Below are 20,234 nucleotides of genomic sequence, written 5' to 3' on the forward strand. Positions count from 1 at the left end.
AACATCTCAGCTCGGAAGCCGATCTTCATCTGCATAGGTCACACGTCTCAGGAAGCAGAACATCGATGTGTTAGGAGATCGTTTTGGGCATAGATATCATATATGTATTAGCTAGATGACCTAACTGGGAGTCGACAGCGTCCTTACACGGCGGCCATCTTACTTCAAACAGCTAACCATTCTCTAGCTGTGGGTGAGTGCACGGCTCAAATAAAAATACTTATAACTTGATGAAATATTAACGGATTTACAAATGGTTTGCCTTTGTAGGGTCATGAAATGTCCTGTTTTTGACCTAAAGGTCACGCTCTGCTGCGTCTGCTCGAGTGGAGATGTAAGGTCTCTGACAGTCTAATCTACATGAGATATTGGCCAAGGCCTTTCATGCCTCTGCTCATCTGAACTGCTTCACCTTTTTACAGCTCAAGACAAGACAGAGAACTCTCTTGATAAATACATAATGAATATTCACCTGGACAATCCCAGCTGATCAGGCGTCCTGTCACTAATGTCATCATTTGATCTAAAACTAGTACGAAGTCCTCCAACTCACAAAGCTGGAAAAGCACTTGACCTCATTTTCACCAGAAACTGTGCTATAGACACAATCTCTGTCACACCCCCTGCATCTTTTCAATCATTACTTCATCCATTTCAGCACGACTCTAAAAGGGAGGTCCACTGCTTCTTCCCCAATGGTCTCATTCTGCCGTAACCTCCGCAATCTGTTACCCAACCTCTTCTCCTCTCTTGTTGCCTCCACTCTTCCATCTCCCAGCACATTCTCGTCTTATGAAGTGAATGAAGCCACCGAGTCACTCTGCTCCACACTCTGCTTTTGTCTTAACAACTTGTGCCCTTTAGCCACTAGACCTGCTAGATCCTCTCAGTCGCACCCTTGGCTAAATGATGCCCTCCGGTCTCTACACACCAGTCTTAGAGCTGCGGAATGGAAATGGCGCAAAACAAAAGATCCTGGTGATCAACTGAAATTTCATGATTTACTGTCCTCATTCTCTGCCAGCATCACTGATGCAAAGAAAGCTTTCCACACTGACAAAATTCTCAGCTCTACTGACTCAGAAACTATTTTCAACATTCAAAACTCTGCTCAACCCTCTGTCTCCACCTCCAGCCAACAATCTATCAGCTGACACCTTTGCCTCATACTTCACTGACAAAGTGGCAGCTATAAGCAAACAGTTTGCTCAACTGGCCACCCCTGAACATTCGCTAGCACAAACTCCTTCTAGCCCAACCATCTCAAGCTCTACTGCTTCATTTTCCTCTTTTTCCCCTCTCACTGAGAACTGTGTGTCCAAGCTTCTCACGTGCAGCCGCCCTACTACAAGCCCACTGGACCCCATTCCGACTAAGCTGCTCCAAGCTATTGCTCCTACAGTAGCCGCCGCAGTCACACATGTGATCAACGCTTCACTGACATCCGGTACATTTCCCACCTCTCTCAAGCATGCTCAGGTTAAACCACTGCTAAAAAAACCATCTCTTCCTCCAAATCATGTGGAGAACTACCGACCTACCTCTCTCCTCCCTTTTCTGTCCAAAATCATTGAAAGGGTGGCTTTCAAGCAGGTCACAGAATACCTCTCACAAAACTGTCTGCTTGACCCTTACCAGTCTGGGTTCAAAAAGGGCCACTCCACTGAAACTGCTCTGTTAGCAGTGACCAGATCCTTAAAAGAAGCTAGAGCGACTGCCAAATCCTCAGTGCTTATCCTGCTCGACTTATCAGCTACATTTGACACTGTCAACCATGGCGTCCTTTTGTCCACACTCTCTAGCATGGGCGTCACAGATATAACATGATGAAGGTTCTCTGATTTGTGGCAAAGGTCACAATTGCCCAGCTGGGTCAAGCTGGGTCAAACAGTACTTTTGAATCCACAGATTAACCCAAGGAGCCACGAGTCTACTCAAGATCATAACACCATATCTGCTGTTCCGTCCCAGAAGGACAATGCAAGTCACGATGGTAATAATTAGATAATAATTAATAAACTCATTGATTTTATTACTGTTTAATATAATCATCATAAAATGATCACTTGGTTCAATATAAAGGTATTTTAATTACATGAAATGGATTATTATGCTTTGGGTATAATAATAATTGTTATAATGATTATAAAGATGCGTTCAACAAAGAAGGTCAAGTTCACCTTATCCAGCTAACACAGAGTCCAGATAAACAATAACCGCAACACATGTTTGTGACGCATGATCAAGCTTTCTTCCGGAGAGAGTGGGAGCTTTTGGTAAAACTGTAACCATCACAGATTCACGTTCAGTTCTTGAACCAACACCACGGAGGAAAGTGGAACGGATGTCTCCTAAGCCTCCACCTACTGTTCTAGTCACGCCGACAATAATAGCTAAAGAATAAACGAAACTGTAACCAGCTAATGAAGACTCTACCAGAGTCATTGATTTCTGAAGTTAAGTTAAGACGAGAACACTCCATCTGCCAACGCTTGACAACCATGTGCCTGGCTACCACTCTGGACCAGACAATCGGACGCTTGCGTCTTCCCTGCCAGCCCCGAGTGTCATCTTGGATGAACCCATCCTCCCGATCTCCGAATCCACAAGAGGGTCAGCTGTTTGGGTGAGGCAGAAAATGAGAATGCGTTTGATGCTGTTTCTCTCAAAATAACTCAGTTAGCTGCAAAACATCAATTGCATCCAGAACGCTTTTCATTCTCTCTGAAAGAAACCTTCTGAACTTCATTCACGCATCCAACTCGTCTTTTTCATTTTAGTTCCATCCAACACAGATTTGCTTTTAAAACAAGTTTAATATCAAAGCTGTTGAAAATTGTCATTAAAATTGCCATCCATGAATTGTCATTGTATAATTGTCGTTTCACATCTTTCAGTTTAAAATTGTTAGTAATAAATTTCTTCATTTTTAAACTTGCCTCATTATTGAAACGAAACACAGAAAAGGTCTAATATTTCTGGTTATTTGAAAGCAAAGATCCTAGCTTCTGATTTAAAATATTTTTTGCTATTAAATTTAATTATCTAAATTAAACATTAATCTTTGGATTAAAATTAGATCAAACAGGTTGATGTATGAACTTAGATCGATATATAAGTATCCGGGATATTTATATATATGATAAAAGCTTCATAGGTTAATCTGATTGGTCATTTTTCGGAATATCCACTGAATAGCAACAGAGGTGATTTCAGTATGTAGATTTAACTCTACACAGAGAAAGCACACGCCTGGTTTGAATCGTACCTCACAGGACGATCATTCAGTATATCTTGGCATGGACAATCCTCTACCGTGCACCATCTTGCCACAGGAGTCCCCCAGGGCTCTGTACTAGGACCTCTTCTCTTTCCCATATACACCACCTCACTGGGTGAGATCATTCGATCACATGGATTCTCCTACCACTGCTATGCAGATGACACCCAGCTCTATCTGTCATTTCCACCGGACGACCACACTGTCTCTGCACGAATATCAAACTGTCTCTCTGACATATCAAAATGGATGAAATCCCACCATCTCCAACTCAACCTGTCTAAAACTGAACTACTTGTCATCCCAGCAAAAACATCCATACAGCACATTATCTCAATCTAAAATGACTTCCTATCTCTGGCTCCTTCAAAGGCAGTTCGAAATCTGGGTGTTGTGATTGATGAGCACCTGACCTTTAAAGATCATGTTGCCTCTGTTGCTCGTGCATGCCGCTTTACGCTGTATAACATCCGAAAGATCAGACCATACCTAACACAACATGCCACCCAGCTCCTGGTGCAATCTAATGTCATCTCCCACCTCGATTACTGCAATGCCCTTCTAACTGGTCTTCCAGGCTGTACTGTGAGACCTCTTCAAATGGTCCAGAACGCAGCGGTGCGTCTGGTCTTCAATCAGCCAAAAAGAGCACACGTCACCCCTCTGTTCATTGAGCTCCACTGGCTACCGCTAGCAGCACGAATCAAATTCAAATTGCTAACACTAGCATACAAAGTCCGAGATGGTACGTCTCCCATCTACTGTACCTGAATCCTCTTGCAAAGGCTTACGTCTCGGCCCGGTCACTCCAGTCAAAACAGGATCATCGGCTACCAGGGCCTACACCATGCTCAGGACAATCCAGACTCTTCTCATGCATCGTTCCACAAATGTGGAATGACCTTCCAAGCACTACCAGAACAGGGGCTTCCTTTTCGATTTTCAAGAAACTCCTGAAGACCCTGCTATTCAGAGAGCATCTTCTAAACTAGCACCCTCCCTGCACCCGTCCCCCCTCTCTACTGTCCACTCCTTTGTTCCCTCCTCTCCATGATTGATGTCAAGTTGTTATTGTTGTTGTTGTTGTTAGCCTCAAGGGCAACATGCCGATTATCACTTGTAAGTCGCTTTGGACAAAAGCCTCTGCTAAATACATAAACATTAACATATTTAGGATGGGGGGAAACGGCTGGAAAGTGGAGTGAAATAAGGGGAGTTTCCTGCCAAAACTGATATATTTCATAGCCACGTCTCTAATGATTCTAAAAAATCAAACCGTATGAAAATAGGTTGAAAATTGAGAAAGTTAGAGTTGTTTAAATAGTGCATGCACCACGAAACACCAGTGTTAGAGGGGGGCAGCTGTCCGAAGTAAGATGGCCGCCGCGTACGGACGTCAGGGTCCATTGACGAACAGCGTGGGTGAGGGATCTAGCTAATACGTATATCTATGGTTTTGGATCGTTCCTGTAAAAAAAAAGTGAGGCACGAACCGGAAAAGCTTCTGCTGATCACAATTCAACAACGGATTATGAAAGAACGGATAACGCTCGAAACGCGTGGATTCTTCCTGATGTAAGAGGTGAGTCTCCTCTTTGTTTTGGTTGTTTTGGCGTCGAAATCATCCTAGCGCGCAATGTTCTGTGACTCTTAAAAAAACAGTAAAATCAGTGAGAAACACTGGTAGCAAATGAGTTAAGAGGAAGCACGTCATGGTGTAGAAAAAAGAGTCGCATTGGTAAGTTTACCTCTTGTTAGCTGCTAACATCAACAGAGTTACCGTAAATCCTCTAATACAGGCCTGCATTCAATTTATGGCCGGTGTCGGAGTCGGCGGAGGTGAATAATGGCCGGTCTCTTATTGTGGCCGGGTGGAATGTGGTAACAAGCAAGTACGGGGGGCGGTTGTGTCATCGTCTCACTTTTGATTTGCGAGTGATAGACCGCGAGGGTAACTTTAACCGTGCGGAGACGGAGAGGAGGCGAAAATTTGATCTCAAGTTCAAAGAGAACGTGCGCTGCAGAACACTCTGGGGAGCAGTAGGGGTTGTATGAACTAGTCGACTTCACTACAGTGACTTTTTATGCCTGTCATCGACTAGTCGCTGTCACGTGATAATGACCGGCAAGATGCAGCCCTCAGAAAAGACAGCAGCCTGCTGTCAGCAGGTGACAAGCTCCTGCTCTCGGGGGGCAACGCGCTGTGCCAGTGCGTAGGTACTGACACGCGATCGTTCATGTCGGTTCATTTCCTTTAATGTTTTCTGTCTTTTATTTGCGCCTGATGTGTTTCGCTGCTGTGGAGCGGGGCACATCACCTTGTCCTCCGACGCACTGATCACTGATGCGGCCACAAATAAAATAAACATTTGAATAAAATGCATTTATGATAAAAAATAACAAGGTTTCTGATTGAAACAACAAGAAACTAATATTTTTAAAGCATGAAACATTTTCTTTGTGTTAAATCTTCACCTACTTTATGTGATTTAACAGAATTATTAATCTGGTAAATAAACTAACTTCAATATCTTTTATCTGCATGCTAAAGCAGACCCTCAGAGCTGTCGATGGTCACTGACTGCTGACGTGTGGGCCAGCCGTGCTACAGGTGTGTACCGTGGTGTGTCCTGCTATTTCCTGAGTTAAGATTGGAAGATGAAGCGCTTCAACCTTGCCACCATGCCTCTTGTGAACACAAGTCATGTTTGGCTTTAGGTGCCTACCTCCATGTGGTTGTAGCAGTTGTATTAACAGGTTACAAGTTAATTAAAGTTGTTTGATATGCTTTCATCTTGTCTTTATTATTAGATGGCCCATAGCTGATCACACTTCAGACTAGAAGCTAATGATGGGTGTGTTAGAGCATCCTGGTGCAATAAGCTAAACTTTTATGAATGACACGATTAGTCGACTATTAAAATAGTCATTTGTGGCAGCCCTTAAGATGTTGTAGCGAGAAGGGGCGGAGAAAAAATAAAAGTACCAAAAATAAAATGGCCAGGGCTGCACCTAAAATATATTTTCCACAATTTTTAAATATTTTTCAATAATTATCAATATCAATCAAAATAAAAATAAATAGTTATTTCTATATCGTCCAGCCCTAGCATGACCTAGACTCCATCAACTCTGTTTATGTGTCCATGTCTCCTTAAGTCTATGGCTTCCTTAACTTATTTACTACCACTGATGACTAAAGTCTTCATTTTAAGTCCAACTGCTTGATGCCATTGATGATTAAAACATTTTATTACTGGGCGGGCATTGGACTGTGATTAATCCACGCATGCTACACGTCACTTGAGGAGGAAGCAGAAAATCCGTGTATTAGATCGTTTTAGGGCCACTGCTGTGAAAAAAGCGAAGCGTGGGAACTACTGCCACTTGAGGGCATCTTGGGGTCTCCAGGCCAACATGACAATTTAGCTCCTCATTTGGCTTCTCACAGTACAAATGTGCAAAATACGAACTTTTCATCTAATTTAGTTTTTTTAATCCTTTTTTTGTACACAGTTGCTTTTATAGTTACATAATGTTTTATTTTTGTTGTGATTCTCCAAGGGAAATAATTCCCACTGTAACGTGAGGAAGTATGGGTTTTCTGTGCCAAAGGTCGTATTTGCCCGGCTGGGTCAGAGCTGGGTCACGCAGCAACTTTCACCCACAGATTAAGACCTGAGCCGACAGCAAGTCTGGAAGAAGCCACAACATCTAACACCTGCAGCTCCAGAAGATGGAATTCTCACACAATCTAGTCATAATAAAGAGTCTTATGCTTTCTTTGTTTATTAATGCTAAATAATCATTTTATCACTTTGCTCATTATAAATGTATTTTAATCAAATGAATGATTATTATGCTTTGGGTAATCATAATGAACTATAATGAATCAATACTTAATTAAATAATGTTTTTGGAGATGTTTAGCGATGACCTTCACACTCGCTCACACAGGTCTGTATCCACAGTAACTCAAAACACATTTGCTCTGACGCACAACAAGTTTGCTTTGGGAAGAGAAGTGGTTTTTGGTAAGTTAGTCAGTACGAGATTGACAACGAAAGAGAGAGGACGTGCGGTACCAACGCCACGGGGAAAGGAGCCCTGCCGGCTCTTTTCTCCCACCACGTTATTTCTGTCAAGCCAGACAGAATAGCTGAAATGCAACCAGCTAACGCAGACTCGTCCCAGAGTCTTTTGATTTCTGAGATAATTTAAACTTGAGAAAGCGCATCTGCTAAACGCTTCATCAACGTGTACCAAGGTCAACTCTGGACTGGACCGTCAGCACACCTTCGTCTTCTCTGTCAGCCAAGGTGTCATCTGGAGAACATCCTACCGAGGTCCGGATCTAAAAGAGGGTCCTAAGTGCGGTGAGGCAGAACACGATAGATAGCGTTCTGATGCAGTTTTTCTAATAAGAAATAAGTTTAATTCAAAACATCATTTTTCACTCAGATTCACCTTTTCTCTCCCTGAAGCAATCTCAGACACCTGCATGCACGCATTCATAATTACATCATTCTCAATCTTAGCACATCCAACACAAGGTCTATTTGTGCAAGCTTCAAATATCAACTGTTAAAGATTGTCCGACAAGGTTGCCAATGTTGATTGTTTTTCCTATGATTGTCATTTCAAATCGTTAGTTTAAATTGAAGAATTAAAACTTAAATTTCAAACTTGTCTTTTCATTGAACGGAAACACAGACACACGGATATGATCGCCAGTTTATCAATGAAAACAACCTTTGAGTCTTCTTATCTCTATAAAATTTGGTTATTAATTTATTAAAATTAATATTCCAAATTATTATGTAGGATGGTTCATCTTTCATAAAAGAGCAATCAACCATTACACTACACCACCATGTTTTGATGTAAACAAAATACAGGTATATACATTTTTAAGGTTTTTGATTCTAACGTTGCCCTATTTTTTCTCCACTATAGCATACATTACTATATTAAATGATCTTGCTTTTGAACGCTGCTTTTATTATTGTATCTCGCCGTTTGATTTTTTTATTATCTTTGTTGTTTCTTTGTTCATCACTTTGATCGGCTGTCATGCTGTTTGAAAATGTGCTATAGAAATAAACTTGGTATGGTATAGTTCTTTAAATGCCATTGAAAGAACATTAAATGTTCTTTCAATGGCATTCTATGGTTTTTGGAAGTATTTGGTCATTTATGACATAATAGCTGAACACTGAAAAACTGACGTTGCTACTTAGGCTCTGGTCAGGGCGTAGGGTCAGGAACTGATCCATTCTTTTAAAAAAGTCATATAATTCACAGGAAGTAGATCTGCATTTCATATTCTGAAAGGTTTCGTTAAGTTTGAGTTTCAAAACAGGAACGTCACTGTTTTACTTTTACTTTTTAAAAATATTGATCTACTGAAATACAGAGAAATAAACTTGTGAATACAATGCCTATAGTAAGCATATTCACACATAGAAGTATCAATGTGAATAAATCCTATGGCAGTAGCTCTTCTGTACTTTCACTCGGCAAAAGTAGCTCGTGGTCTCCAAAAGGTAGGAGACCCCTGGTATAAATAGTGCAGGGTCATTTCTGGCAAAATTGGCGACTTTGCAAAAACAATAAGTTGCCACAATACCCCTGTACTCATTGTTAACATCCACCTTGGCAGATCCATGTGATCAGGTAACGTAGGTGCAAGGAATCAACAGCAACCTGAGCGGGGGGAGGGGTGGCTGTGGCCAGCTCCAGCTTGTTTGCTTAAAACAGCATTCTGCAGGATATTGAAACTGTAAAAAATAAAACTGCTGAAACAGCTTTATGGGAGAAGGTTTTTTTGAGAAGAACTTCATGAACATGTTTTGAGTAGACCATGGTGCAATTACAACTCAAGAAAAAAGTCTTAACCCTCCCTCTGTCCTAATGGATGACCCCGCGAGGAAAGTTGACCATTGAGCAGGGTTGATGGTTTATCCCTTGGATCCATGTGGCAGGGGTGAGGTGGTGCTCACTCCTCACCCCTGCCACATGGACCCAAGGGATAAACCATCAACCCTGCTCAATGGTCAACTTTCCTCGCGGGGTCATCCATTAGGACAGTGGGAGGGTTGTTCTGTCTCCATTTGCTATTACTGTTAAAATACACAGTAAAAACTGAAGGCAGACATCTGCTCATGTGCTTTAACAGATTTTACCAGAAACCAGTTGTGAGTATTACGGAAAGATTTTCAGAGAGGCCACTGTTTTGCGTGTTACCTGGCATGTACTTATTCTCTATCGCCTGCAGGAGCTGTGCTTCGTCAACATGGGAACAGAGAGCATGAGCCACGCGGTTGTTTCCGAGGGCACAGATAGCCGAGTACAGCCTGAGGGTGTGGTAGTGAAACTTTAATATGTCCTTCTGCTCCGACAGCTCTAGGACATCAATCGACCTACAGCAGGAATAGAGATGTAAGTGACAGATTGGGATAATTGTAGTTCTGACTGTGTGTGTAGCTGTGGATGCTCAACCTGTTTTCTTCAGGAATGTGCAGAGACATGAACTGGAGAGGTTTGTTACACTGGACAAGCCAGCCGTGCCGATCGTTCACTCTGGATGTTGAAATCTGCACAAAAACATGAGATGTTTGTGTATGACATTGTTAGAAGAGGTGTGTCTGAAAATGTGCCTGCAGAAAAACTCTTGCTGAGGTCAGCATGGAATTCACTTGTAGTTCAGGATTATTAGGAGAGGCTTTCACGTTTGTCACTTTTGCTGGAGGCAACTGTGACCCTTCTGAATGACAAACATATCATTTTGGGTTTTTCTCTGTGCCAATTATAACCTATAGGCTAATTGTGGTCCGTACAAAGGTGTTGGCAGCCATTTCCAACAGGCTTGTGTGGAAGAAAAGCCTAAAATGTATTGTGGTCAGTCTGGTTTGTTACAGACCATCCATTCCTTCACATTTTATGTTTTCACTTCTGAGATCCTCTGCGCTAGGGCTGGGTGATACGGACCAAAACTTATATCTCCATATCTTTTTGCTGAATTCTGATATACCTCGACATATCTCGATATTTTTCCTTCTGTAAAATATTTACAAGTTAACTCACTTCAAGCTGTCTTGAGAAACTAAATACATACATCAGTAGATTAAACGCATAAAAATGTATTGATTCTTGTCAAACTTTAACATCATTGCCTATTCTCTGGTACAGCTGTCTGTTAACATGCACACACACACACACACACACACACACACACACACACACACACACACACACACACACACACACACACACACACACACACACACACACACACATTATTGTTTAAATTTCATCTAGAGGTGGCCCATATTGTTTATTTCTTATCCAGAGAGAATCATGTTAAGCTGAATGTATGATGATGTAATTGCATCTACTGAAGGTCACATGGGTCCTGCATCGTGGAGTTATTTGTTATCAGGGCAAACATGGCTGGACATTATTGGCTCATATCAGTGATTATACTGCAATGACTCAGAGTCTCTGGTTGCTCTTTTATGAGTATTATTTTCGGGCTACTGTCGCCGTAACCCACGCCTTACAAACTCTTAACCTTTTCAACAGAATCCCTCGTAATGGAGTATCTACTAGCATAACAAACCACAGCGGAAAAAACGGAACCGGAACAACATTTCTCACCCGTTGAGCTCACCTTCTAAATTAAATGTTAATCCTATAGTTTACTATTCAAACCCTTACAATATGTTTGAGGTCATTTGGCCACTCCAGCTATCCATAGATATTTCCCATTACACAGGGGAGGGAGAGATTTGGCTCATCTCCGCACAAGCAGGATGGATAAACAGAACTTTGTTGGCGTTGAACGTCCCCAAATAATTAAATAACAGAACGCCAAATGCAAAGTTTAGAGCAGCACATTTACCCAGAGGCTCTCAGATTGAGCAAACTTGTGAGAATACACGCAATAACCGCTTAGAGATGGAGCAACATGTCGCTAGCATATCGGCTAATCGCTAGCATAGCAGTTTAACCTGTTATATCGATATAAAGATTTAAAGTCATCGAGCATCTTGTTTCAAAATTATATAGGCATTTAAAAAATGTCTATTATCGCCCAGCCCTACTCTGCGTATAATCCAGTCACCAGTTGGTGCTCCACAGCAAAGAACAATGATGTAGAAAAAAGCAAAAAGAAGGCTGGAGCACTCAAAGTGACAAAAATATGTAATATATGCAAGCACAAAAAAACGTTTCAACGCCCGCTTGTGTCTTCGTCAGAGTAACATTTGAAAAACCTGTCAAGTTCAATATATACAGGTGCACTTAATCAGGGAGTGATCCCTGTTGGACAAAAACTCACAAGTTGGAGTAAGTGTACACAAGTAAAAGATAAATATCATAGTAAATCTTAAAATGTATCATTGTCATATCATCGGATAATAACAAATTATGTATGCAATTATGTACTGGGTGGGTGGGACTTTCAGACACAGTGCTTGGCTGGTTCCAATCCTATCTCGAAGACAGGGGCCATGTTGTCTCTATTAGGGACTACCAATCAAACCGGATCACCATGCCATGTGGGGTCTTTAATCTCTATATGCTCCCCCTGGGTCAGGTCATACTTAATAACATAGCCTATCATAGCTATGCTGATGACACCCAGATCTACCTAGCCCTATCACCTAGTGACTATCGGCCACTGGACTCACTCTGTCAGCGTCTAGAACAAGCAAACAACTGGATGCTGTCAACTTCCTTCAACTGATCAAAGACGAGACTGAAGTTATTGTCTTTGGCAACAAGAAGGATGGAATGGGTGTTATTGCTCAACTAGACTCCAGGGGAATAAAGACAAAGACCCAGGTTAGAAATCCAGGTGTTATTACTGACTCCAACCAGAGCTTCTCTGGACATATTAAGGCTATAACTAAATCAGTGTTTTATCACCTTCATCAGATATCAAGAGTCAGAGGTCTCATGTCCAGACCAGACTTAGAGAAACTCATTCATGCTTTTATTTCTAGTCGGCTGGACTACTGCAATGGTCTCCTAACTGGTCTTCCCAGAAAAGCTGTGAAGCAACTGCAGCTTGTTCAGAATGCTGCTGCTAGAGTCTTAACAAGAACTAAGAGAACGGAAATTAGAGTTTCAGTACTCACAATTCTGAGATCAGACATACATACTTAGACAAATAACAAGAATTGGTGACTGTGGTCTTCGCAACGCGAGTCGTGCTACCGTAATAGATCAAGAGGGTTTATATGAGGAAAGAATCAGGGGGAGGGAAAAAAGGCCCTTCTGAGTTACCCTCCACAGATAGGGTAGCTTTGCGATGCAATAAAACACCTCAGACAGATATGCACACAGACTGCATTACACAACACAAGTGTCCACTAGGTGGGGAGGTAGGGTTGGCACTCTCCTCACTTCAGTGCATGCAGCCGCATGGAGCAGCACTCATCACCTCCATTTGGACAGGGGGGGAGATAATGGGTTAGAGGGCACATTGACTCTTAGATACGGTTCCATGGCCTTCACCAGTCAGAGTCCCGCCCAGCCTGGGACAGGGAGAAAGAGTTTCCATAGCGACGGCAGCATTCCACATTTCTTCTGAGGGGGGAGTTTTCACTTCAGCCTCACAGGCTCAAGGGCACCAGATTCAGATAAAAATTGTTTTGGGGACAGAAAGAGATAAGTTCCTCTCTGCCTTAGAATTCTGTCGGTCCTCAACCCCTCTAAATCCAATAATGGCGTTATTAATCTATGCCAATCCATGCTGATCCGCCAACTCTGTCCTTGATGGAATCCACCTTTTGTGCCAGAGCCTGAATCTCAGCCAAAGTTCCAAGCTTGCATCTCATCTCGACAATTATATGAGTTTGTGCGTTCACAGCACGAAGCATTCCATTCCTGAGGTCCGGGATTGAGCCAATATTCCTCGAAAGCTCGTTAATTTTCCGGTAAGCCAGGTAACCGCTCAGGCCAAACAGCAGGAATCCCGACCCCAAAACGACAAATATCCAGACGTCTTCAAAATCCTCTACAGACAGTTGAGAGAGGCAGATCAGGTTCCACTTTTTCCAGGAGTCCATGATATACCCAGCTGGCTCTGTCCCAGAGGGGCATCTGGGAGTCCCTTCTCCCGTTCTCATCGTTGAGAAGATTTTGTCGATCGCGTTGAGAGACCAACTGACCAGGTCCATTTTTAATAATTTACAGTTTCCAGAAAAAATGCAGAAAGTGCCGTGCACATAAAGCCAGGGCAAAGAGCCTTGGGATGAGGAGGGAGGGAGAGGAGAAAAAAGCGTCTGTACTCTCCAAGAGCTGGAAGAAGTGTTTTCATATCATGTCCTGATAATTGTAAAGCACATTGAACAGCCTCTGTGTTTGAAATATGCTCTGAATAAAGATGCCTTGCCTTGCCTACATACTTAAAAGAAAATTAAAGAAAACATGACAAACTATTTATCCTCATTTAATCCTGTGGGTTCAAGAGTGTTAAGAGTGTGAATCCAGAAGGCCTCCCGTTTCAGTAGTAGTTTGATGATATCACCCCCTCTGGTGGGAGAATTGATTTTTTTCAATTCCCCAAAACTAAAGTCAAGCTGCTGATCCATGACTTGGTTCTCTGTGATGGCATGCCATGGCATAGTCCGTGTCGTTATTTCTAATGGTCGTTTTGTGTTCAGAAATTCTCATTTTCAAAGGCCTTTTGGTTTGTCCCACATTTGCCAATCCACACGGACATTTCAATAGATCACATGAGTAGAGCTACAGCTGATGAATGATCTGATCTTGTACTTTTTGCCTGTAGGTGGATGTGTAAAAGATTTTTGTCATGGGAGTTGGAGCATTACGCACAACGGCCACAGCGAGACAAACCAAACTGTTGACCAGGAAGCCAGGTTTCATCTATCGGAGGTGCTTTTGTTTCTGAATGCACCTCCAGATCTTTCAAAGTTCGTGCTCGTCTGAATGTTACCAGTGGTTTTTGGGAGCTGATCTCTTTCATTGTTGGGTCACTGTTAAGAAGATGTCAATGCTTATGAATAATGTTGGTGATTCTTCCTGCTGCAGGCGAGAACTCTGTAGAAAAACGACGCGTGGATGTGATGTCTTGTGTTTTTTTCACCAGAAGAGATGCTCTATCTGTATTTCTTGCTCTTTCACATTCTAATGCGATTGCAGCGGGCTGGTATCCTCTCTGCAGGAAGCGTTGTGTCATGTCTGCAGCCATCACTTTGAATCCCAGAGCAGAGCTGCTAATTGTTTTCAGTCAGGAATTGGCCAGTGGGGATGTTTTTCATGAGATGACGTGGATGGTTGCTGTCAGCTCTCAATGATGTGTTTCTGCTCATGGGTTTACGGAAAATGGTTGTTTCTAGTCCTCCTTCTGCGTTCTTAGAGATTTCCCAGTCCAGAAAACTGATGTAAATAGGACTTGTTTTCCATTGTGAACCGAAGATAGGAAGTGGAGGAATTAATAAAAACCATGAAAAGTTCAAGTTCATCTAGGTTACCTCTCCCAATGAAAAGAATGTTTTCAATATATCTTCTCAAAAGAGCAATATGTGGTAGAAACGCATTCTTTTGATCATTGAAAATTATATTTTCCTCCCATTTACCCATAGTCAGGCCGGCATAAGAGGGAGTGAACGTGCTCCCCGTTGCTGTGCCCTGATTTTGCAGTTAGAAATCGTCTTGATATGTGAAGTAATTCTTTGCCAGAATAAATCGGGCGATCTCCAAAGGGAAGGAATTTGTAGGTGTAGAATCTGGAGGTTGGTTTTGATGGAAATGAGACAAACCCTTTAACTCCTCTGTATGTGGAAAGCATGTAGATCATTTTCAACGATCAGAAGAAGAATAAGAGCAAGAAATACAGATAGCGCATCTCTTCTGGTGAAAAAACACAAGACATCACATCCACGCGTCATTTTTCTACGGAGTTCTCGCCAGCAGCAGGAAGAATCACCAACATTATTCATAAGCATTGACATCTTCTTAACAGTGACCCGACAATGAAAGAGATCAGCTCCCAAAAACCACTGGTAACATTCAGACGAGCACGAACTTGAATTTCTGAATACAAAACGGCCATTAGAAAAACAACATGGACCAAGGCATGCCATCACGATGTACATAATTTGTTATTTGATGAAATGTCAATGATACATTTTAAGATTTACTATGATATTTATCTTTCACTTGTGTACACTCACTCCTACTTGTGAGTATTTGTCCAATAGGGATCACTCCCTGATTAAGTGCACCTGTAAATATTGAACTTGACGGGTTGTTCAGATGTTACTCTGACGAAGACTCGGGCGGGTGTTGAAACGTTTTTTGTGATTGCACCTAATGAATAATTTTGTCACTTTGAGCACTCCAGTCTTCTTTTTGCTTTTTTCCCACATTTAATGTTTTTCAGGAACTTCTTTGACATAGAATATAATTAAATGTGTGAGGGCTGAAGATTGGATAAAAGCCATGGCCACCACCACCAGACTGTCCCATCTCTCCTTTGATAATATGGAAGTCACTACCTTGAGGAAGTGGTTGGGAACACGACTCCACAACACAGGAGTGAGAAACTGGACATGGAGCCGTGGAGGACACTGGGGAGCTGGATTCTTCCTTTCACTCTTAAACAGACCAGCTGAAAGAGGCATCACATTCTAGCAGGGCAAAGAGACAAATTAGTCAGTTCAACCTTTTATACTACCATGTCACTACATTGATCCTTTAAGGTCTCTACAAAAAAGATCCCGTTCTAATCCAGTATACAATCCAACTGAGTCCACTGTGTGACACATTCAGTCTCCTCACCCATGTAGCACCCAAAGGTTTTTATTAACAACAGTTTTTTTGGTTAGAAAGTAGAAAAATGAAGCACAAGGATGTTCCCATCTTACCTTAATACGCCCAAGTTCAAACTGAAATACGTTGGGACTGGTGGCTTTAGCAAAGACTGCTGGGAAAAGCTTGGTGCTTGGTTCCACCTGCACAGTAAATTTCAAAGTGTTAATTTTGGGGTGTTAAGCAACACTAAAAATTGTTTATATGCAACACATGAGAGTCAAACCTGAGTGTTAAAAAGGATTGTTTCCTAATCAGCTCTGTAGGTCATTTCTGGACTAAATAACTCCTGAAAAGCTAACTGTGAACTCCCATAGCAGCTGTAACTCATGCAGAGTTCACTTGCAGACTCCAAGTTGAACCAGCTTGTCTGGGGCACAGATGATGATCTCAGTCTTATCTTCATTCAGCTGTAGAAAGCTCCCAGCCATCCAGGTTTTGATAGAGTCTAAGCAGGTGTGTAACAGCTGCAGATTAGACATCTCATGGGGCTTAAAGGAGATGTACAGTTGGATTTAATCTGTTTCTTCTCCTGGCACTCGCAGAGCACAGACGCTTCTGCTTTTGCTCCCTTATCTTTTTTCCCCCAAGGCTCTTTTGTCCCGTCTGCCTACAGAGCGCTTCTCTGCATTTCCTCTGGAAATCCCTATTTTTCAGAAATGGATTTAATTAATTGGTCATTCAACGAGATTGATAAGATTTTTTCTACGATGAGAACGGAGGAGGGGGCTCCCACTTGCCCGCAAGGGACACACGCAGCGGGATATATGCTCGATTCCTGGAAGCAGTGGAAGGTCGTATGTCTCTCTCAGCTGTCCATTGAGGACGTCGAAGATGCGTGAACATTTGGCCTGATGATCACTGGATTTCTTCTGATTGGAGTGGGAGGATATCTGGTTTTCTGGAAATTTGGGAAGACGGGAGTGATTGGAGGGCGACCCGCACCCACGGGAAGCACCGCCCAGGCGTAGACCTCACAGACTGGGACGTTACTCGAGGTGAATCGTAAGCTGGACAATGTCTTAGCTGCGTTACCGGTGTTAGTGCGCAAAATGGATGTCATCTCGGAGAGGGCCACCGGACGGTGTGGAGATGTTTAATAACCCGAATTGGCTTCACTGAAGGACTGGAATGACCAGATACAGACTGAAGGCAGAGGGGAAAATTATCTCTGCCTGACCCAAACAAAGTCTTGTTATCCTAATCTGACGCCATGGCAGCCTTGAAGCTGCTAACAACAACCCCCACAAAGGAAGGAATGCAGACAGATGCTGTGGAGGCCCCCCCCCCCGCGCCTTCAGATTGTGGACTTCTGCATAGCAAGGCCATCAATCTGTGGGAACTCAATGTGCTCTGCGCTTCTCCCTCCCTCCTGCGGACACAGCTGGCTGAGCGCTACACATAGCTGCTCGCCCCTGGGGAAACAGGATTTTATTGATGAGTGTACAATAAAATGTGGTCGTAGCAGATATCTGTTTGAGATTTTTCATCTGTAAAAAAGGTTCAGCTCTGCTCAAGGTCACATGACTGTTTGCTCAGCATATACCTCGCTGTGGGCGCCTAATTTTCAGATTTTCTGCCTCATGAGACGCTGAGGTGAAAATCAAACCGGTTTGATAAAACATAAAGACGTCCATATGTGCTTTTGGCACAGGATACCTCAGGCTGCAGTTCGATGATTGACTTTGTAGTCATTTCATCTGATCTGCGACCTCATGCCTTGGACACTCGGGTGAAGAGAGGTGCTGAGCTTTCAACTGACTACTACCTGGTGGTAAGTTGGCTTTGATGGTAGGGGAGGAAGCCAGTCAGTCCTGGCAGGCCCAAACGTGTTGTGAGGGTCTGCTGGGCATGTGTGGCGGAGTCTCCTGTCGGAAGGAGCACCAATTCACACCTCCGATAGAATTTTGAAAACGTTTAGAGGGAAGCGGGGGACACCGAGTCCAAGGCGGGCCATGTTACGCGCTTCTATTGTCGAGGCGGCTGACCAGAGCTGTAGCCGCAGGGTTGTCGGTGCGTGTCGTGGTGGCCATTTTGTGATGGCGCAACTTGTGGCAGTGTGCTGGAAGTAGCTGCCTGCAGAGTGCACGAATAATCAGCGCTCTGCAGGAAATTGTGAGGAATTTGTGAGAATGGTGGTCCCAGGAGATTTTCGGGAGGGGCACTGAAATGTAACAGTCTGGGTTGGCAAATGTGTCTAAAATGAACATAATGGACAATAGTATGCGGCCAAAACTTCACAAAAAATATTATTTAAGGTGTAAAAGTTGCAGAATGTGGCTTCAAAGTCTTTGGTATGACCTGACTGTGGTGGATTGAACCCACAATCACCCGTCCCAAGGCAGACACTCATACCACTATGCCACTGAGCTGGTTTTGCATACAAAGAAAGAGAAACTGGATCAATATGTTGCTGTGCCAGCAATCAGATGAATACTAACTGAACAAACAAATCCAGATAAGGCAGATATTTACCTGATAATATGTGCTGAGTTCCTTCCCGTTGGCTGTGAAGGTCAACAGACCGTTTGTTGTATCAACCAAACAGCCGATCTCCAAACCATTGTTGTTCCTGCCCTGACTGGGACTACTGCTCTCTCCAGCCCAAACCATGTAACAGTTATTGCGCTTTACACTGTTGGACAACAGGGGAGGGACATTAGGGATAAAACATAGAACTCCATTAGGATTCATGAGAGTGGTATCCAAACTTCCTCTAAAAGCAACCTCAATAACACTGATTAACATTAAACATTAAAGAAATTATAATAAAGGACAATTTTAAACAATATTAAAATAAATCAGCAATATCTGACTGTCTGACATGTTTTCAAAAGCACTGCTTGGTGGCATCAGCTCCATTTTCCTCAAGTGCCGTACTGCCCAGCTTTGCGGAGATCTACATCTAATCTTCAACAAGAGTCAGAAACTGCAGAAGGTCCTGTCACACTGGAACACATATGGCACTTACACACTACCATACCATGCCATTTTATTTGTTTAACGCTTTCAACACAACCACGCAGCTGCCCAAAACGCTGCACAATTAAAAACAATTTCAACATTTGAAAGTTCAATTAAAAAGAAGAACTAAAACTAAATAGGCAGTTAAACCATAAGTTACACAAATGTAGGCAAGAAAATGAAAAGGAGAAAAACCTTTAGGCTTAATAATAAAACCAGGTTTATACAAAAAATAAACAAATAAACAGACAATTAAAAACCTTAAAATATACAGAAGTAAAAATAAGTACTCAGTGGGATGGAGGCAAACCTATAGAAGTGATGCTAAAGCCAGATTTAAAGGGCAAGTCACCCCCTGCCAGATTCTTACTCAACTCCCACTTCCTGTTTGAAAAATGCAACAAATGCTGTTGCCTAGCAGACCGAGAGGGCGGAGCCTCTAACAAATACACACACTCACGACATTGTGACATCATAATGTACCATCTAACATCATAGTGTACCTCTTAGCCAATAGCGATGGCAAGTTTAAATTCAAATGCAGTGCTGAGTTTTTGCCTGACGACGGTGCAACGCTGACAGTTTTAGGCAGAACATTTCAATTTTAACTAAGATGCACTAAAGTGCCGAATGATTGACTACATTTGTCTACAGCACAATTGGACACTCATTTATATAGTTTATCAGCAAAAACAAAAATGGTGATTCGGAGTGACTTGCTCTTTAAAAGTTAAAATCTAAATGTTCTGTCATTCCAGGGCTCAACATTCTGGAACAGCATTCCTACTCCAGTGAAGGGAAGCTCGAGTTTTGTTACTTTCTAAAGAAAATTTAAACTGTGGCTACTGGAAGCTCAAATATGCAATCATCTATGACATTTTTACTTGTTTTCATTTTTGTTTTTGTATATGCTCCTAACTGTTCTATTTTATTGTTTTACCTCTGTTGGCATCAACCTGCCAGAGGACTGCAGATTGAAATTAGCCTAAGGCTACAATCTGGCATATTTACAGTTGTATTGTATGGCTTGGCCATTCAGAAACTTGAAAACTAAAATAAGAATTTTAAAATGAATCCTAAATCGGACTGGCAATCAGTGAAGGGATTGGAGAATTGGTGTAATGTGATGTCTTCTGTTAGCACCACA

General features: G+C 42.4%; 1 protein-coding gene across 3 annotated transcripts in view; it reads right to left on the minus strand.

The window, feature by feature from the left end:
• The window catches only part of ryr2a (ryanodine receptor 2a (cardiac)), a 710,821-nt gene that overhangs the window by 502,134 nt on the left and 188,453 nt on the right, over positions 1–20,234 (minus strand). For all 3 annotated transcript variants that reach the window (XM_070545357.1, XM_070545356.1, XM_070545355.1), the window contains exons 34-38: positions 18,599–18,758; positions 16,180–16,266; positions 15,811–15,942; positions 9,782–9,876; positions 9,527–9,702 (exon numbers count right to left, since the gene is read on the minus strand). In XM_070545357.1, coding sequence (XP_070401458.1) covers positions 9,527–9,702; positions 9,782–9,876; positions 15,811–15,942; positions 16,180–16,266; positions 18,599–18,758 — 650 coding nt within the window. The remainder of the gene's footprint in view (positions 1–9,526; positions 9,703–9,781; positions 9,877–15,810; positions 15,943–16,179; positions 16,267–18,598; positions 18,759–20,234) is intronic.

Source organism: Nothobranchius furzeri, chromosome 16, assembly GCF_043380555.1.
Source record: "Nothobranchius furzeri strain GRZ-AD chromosome 16, NfurGRZ-RIMD1, whole genome shotgun sequence".
Taxonomy (NCBI): Eukaryota; Metazoa; Chordata; class Actinopteri; order Cyprinodontiformes; family Nothobranchiidae; genus Nothobranchius; species Nothobranchius furzeri.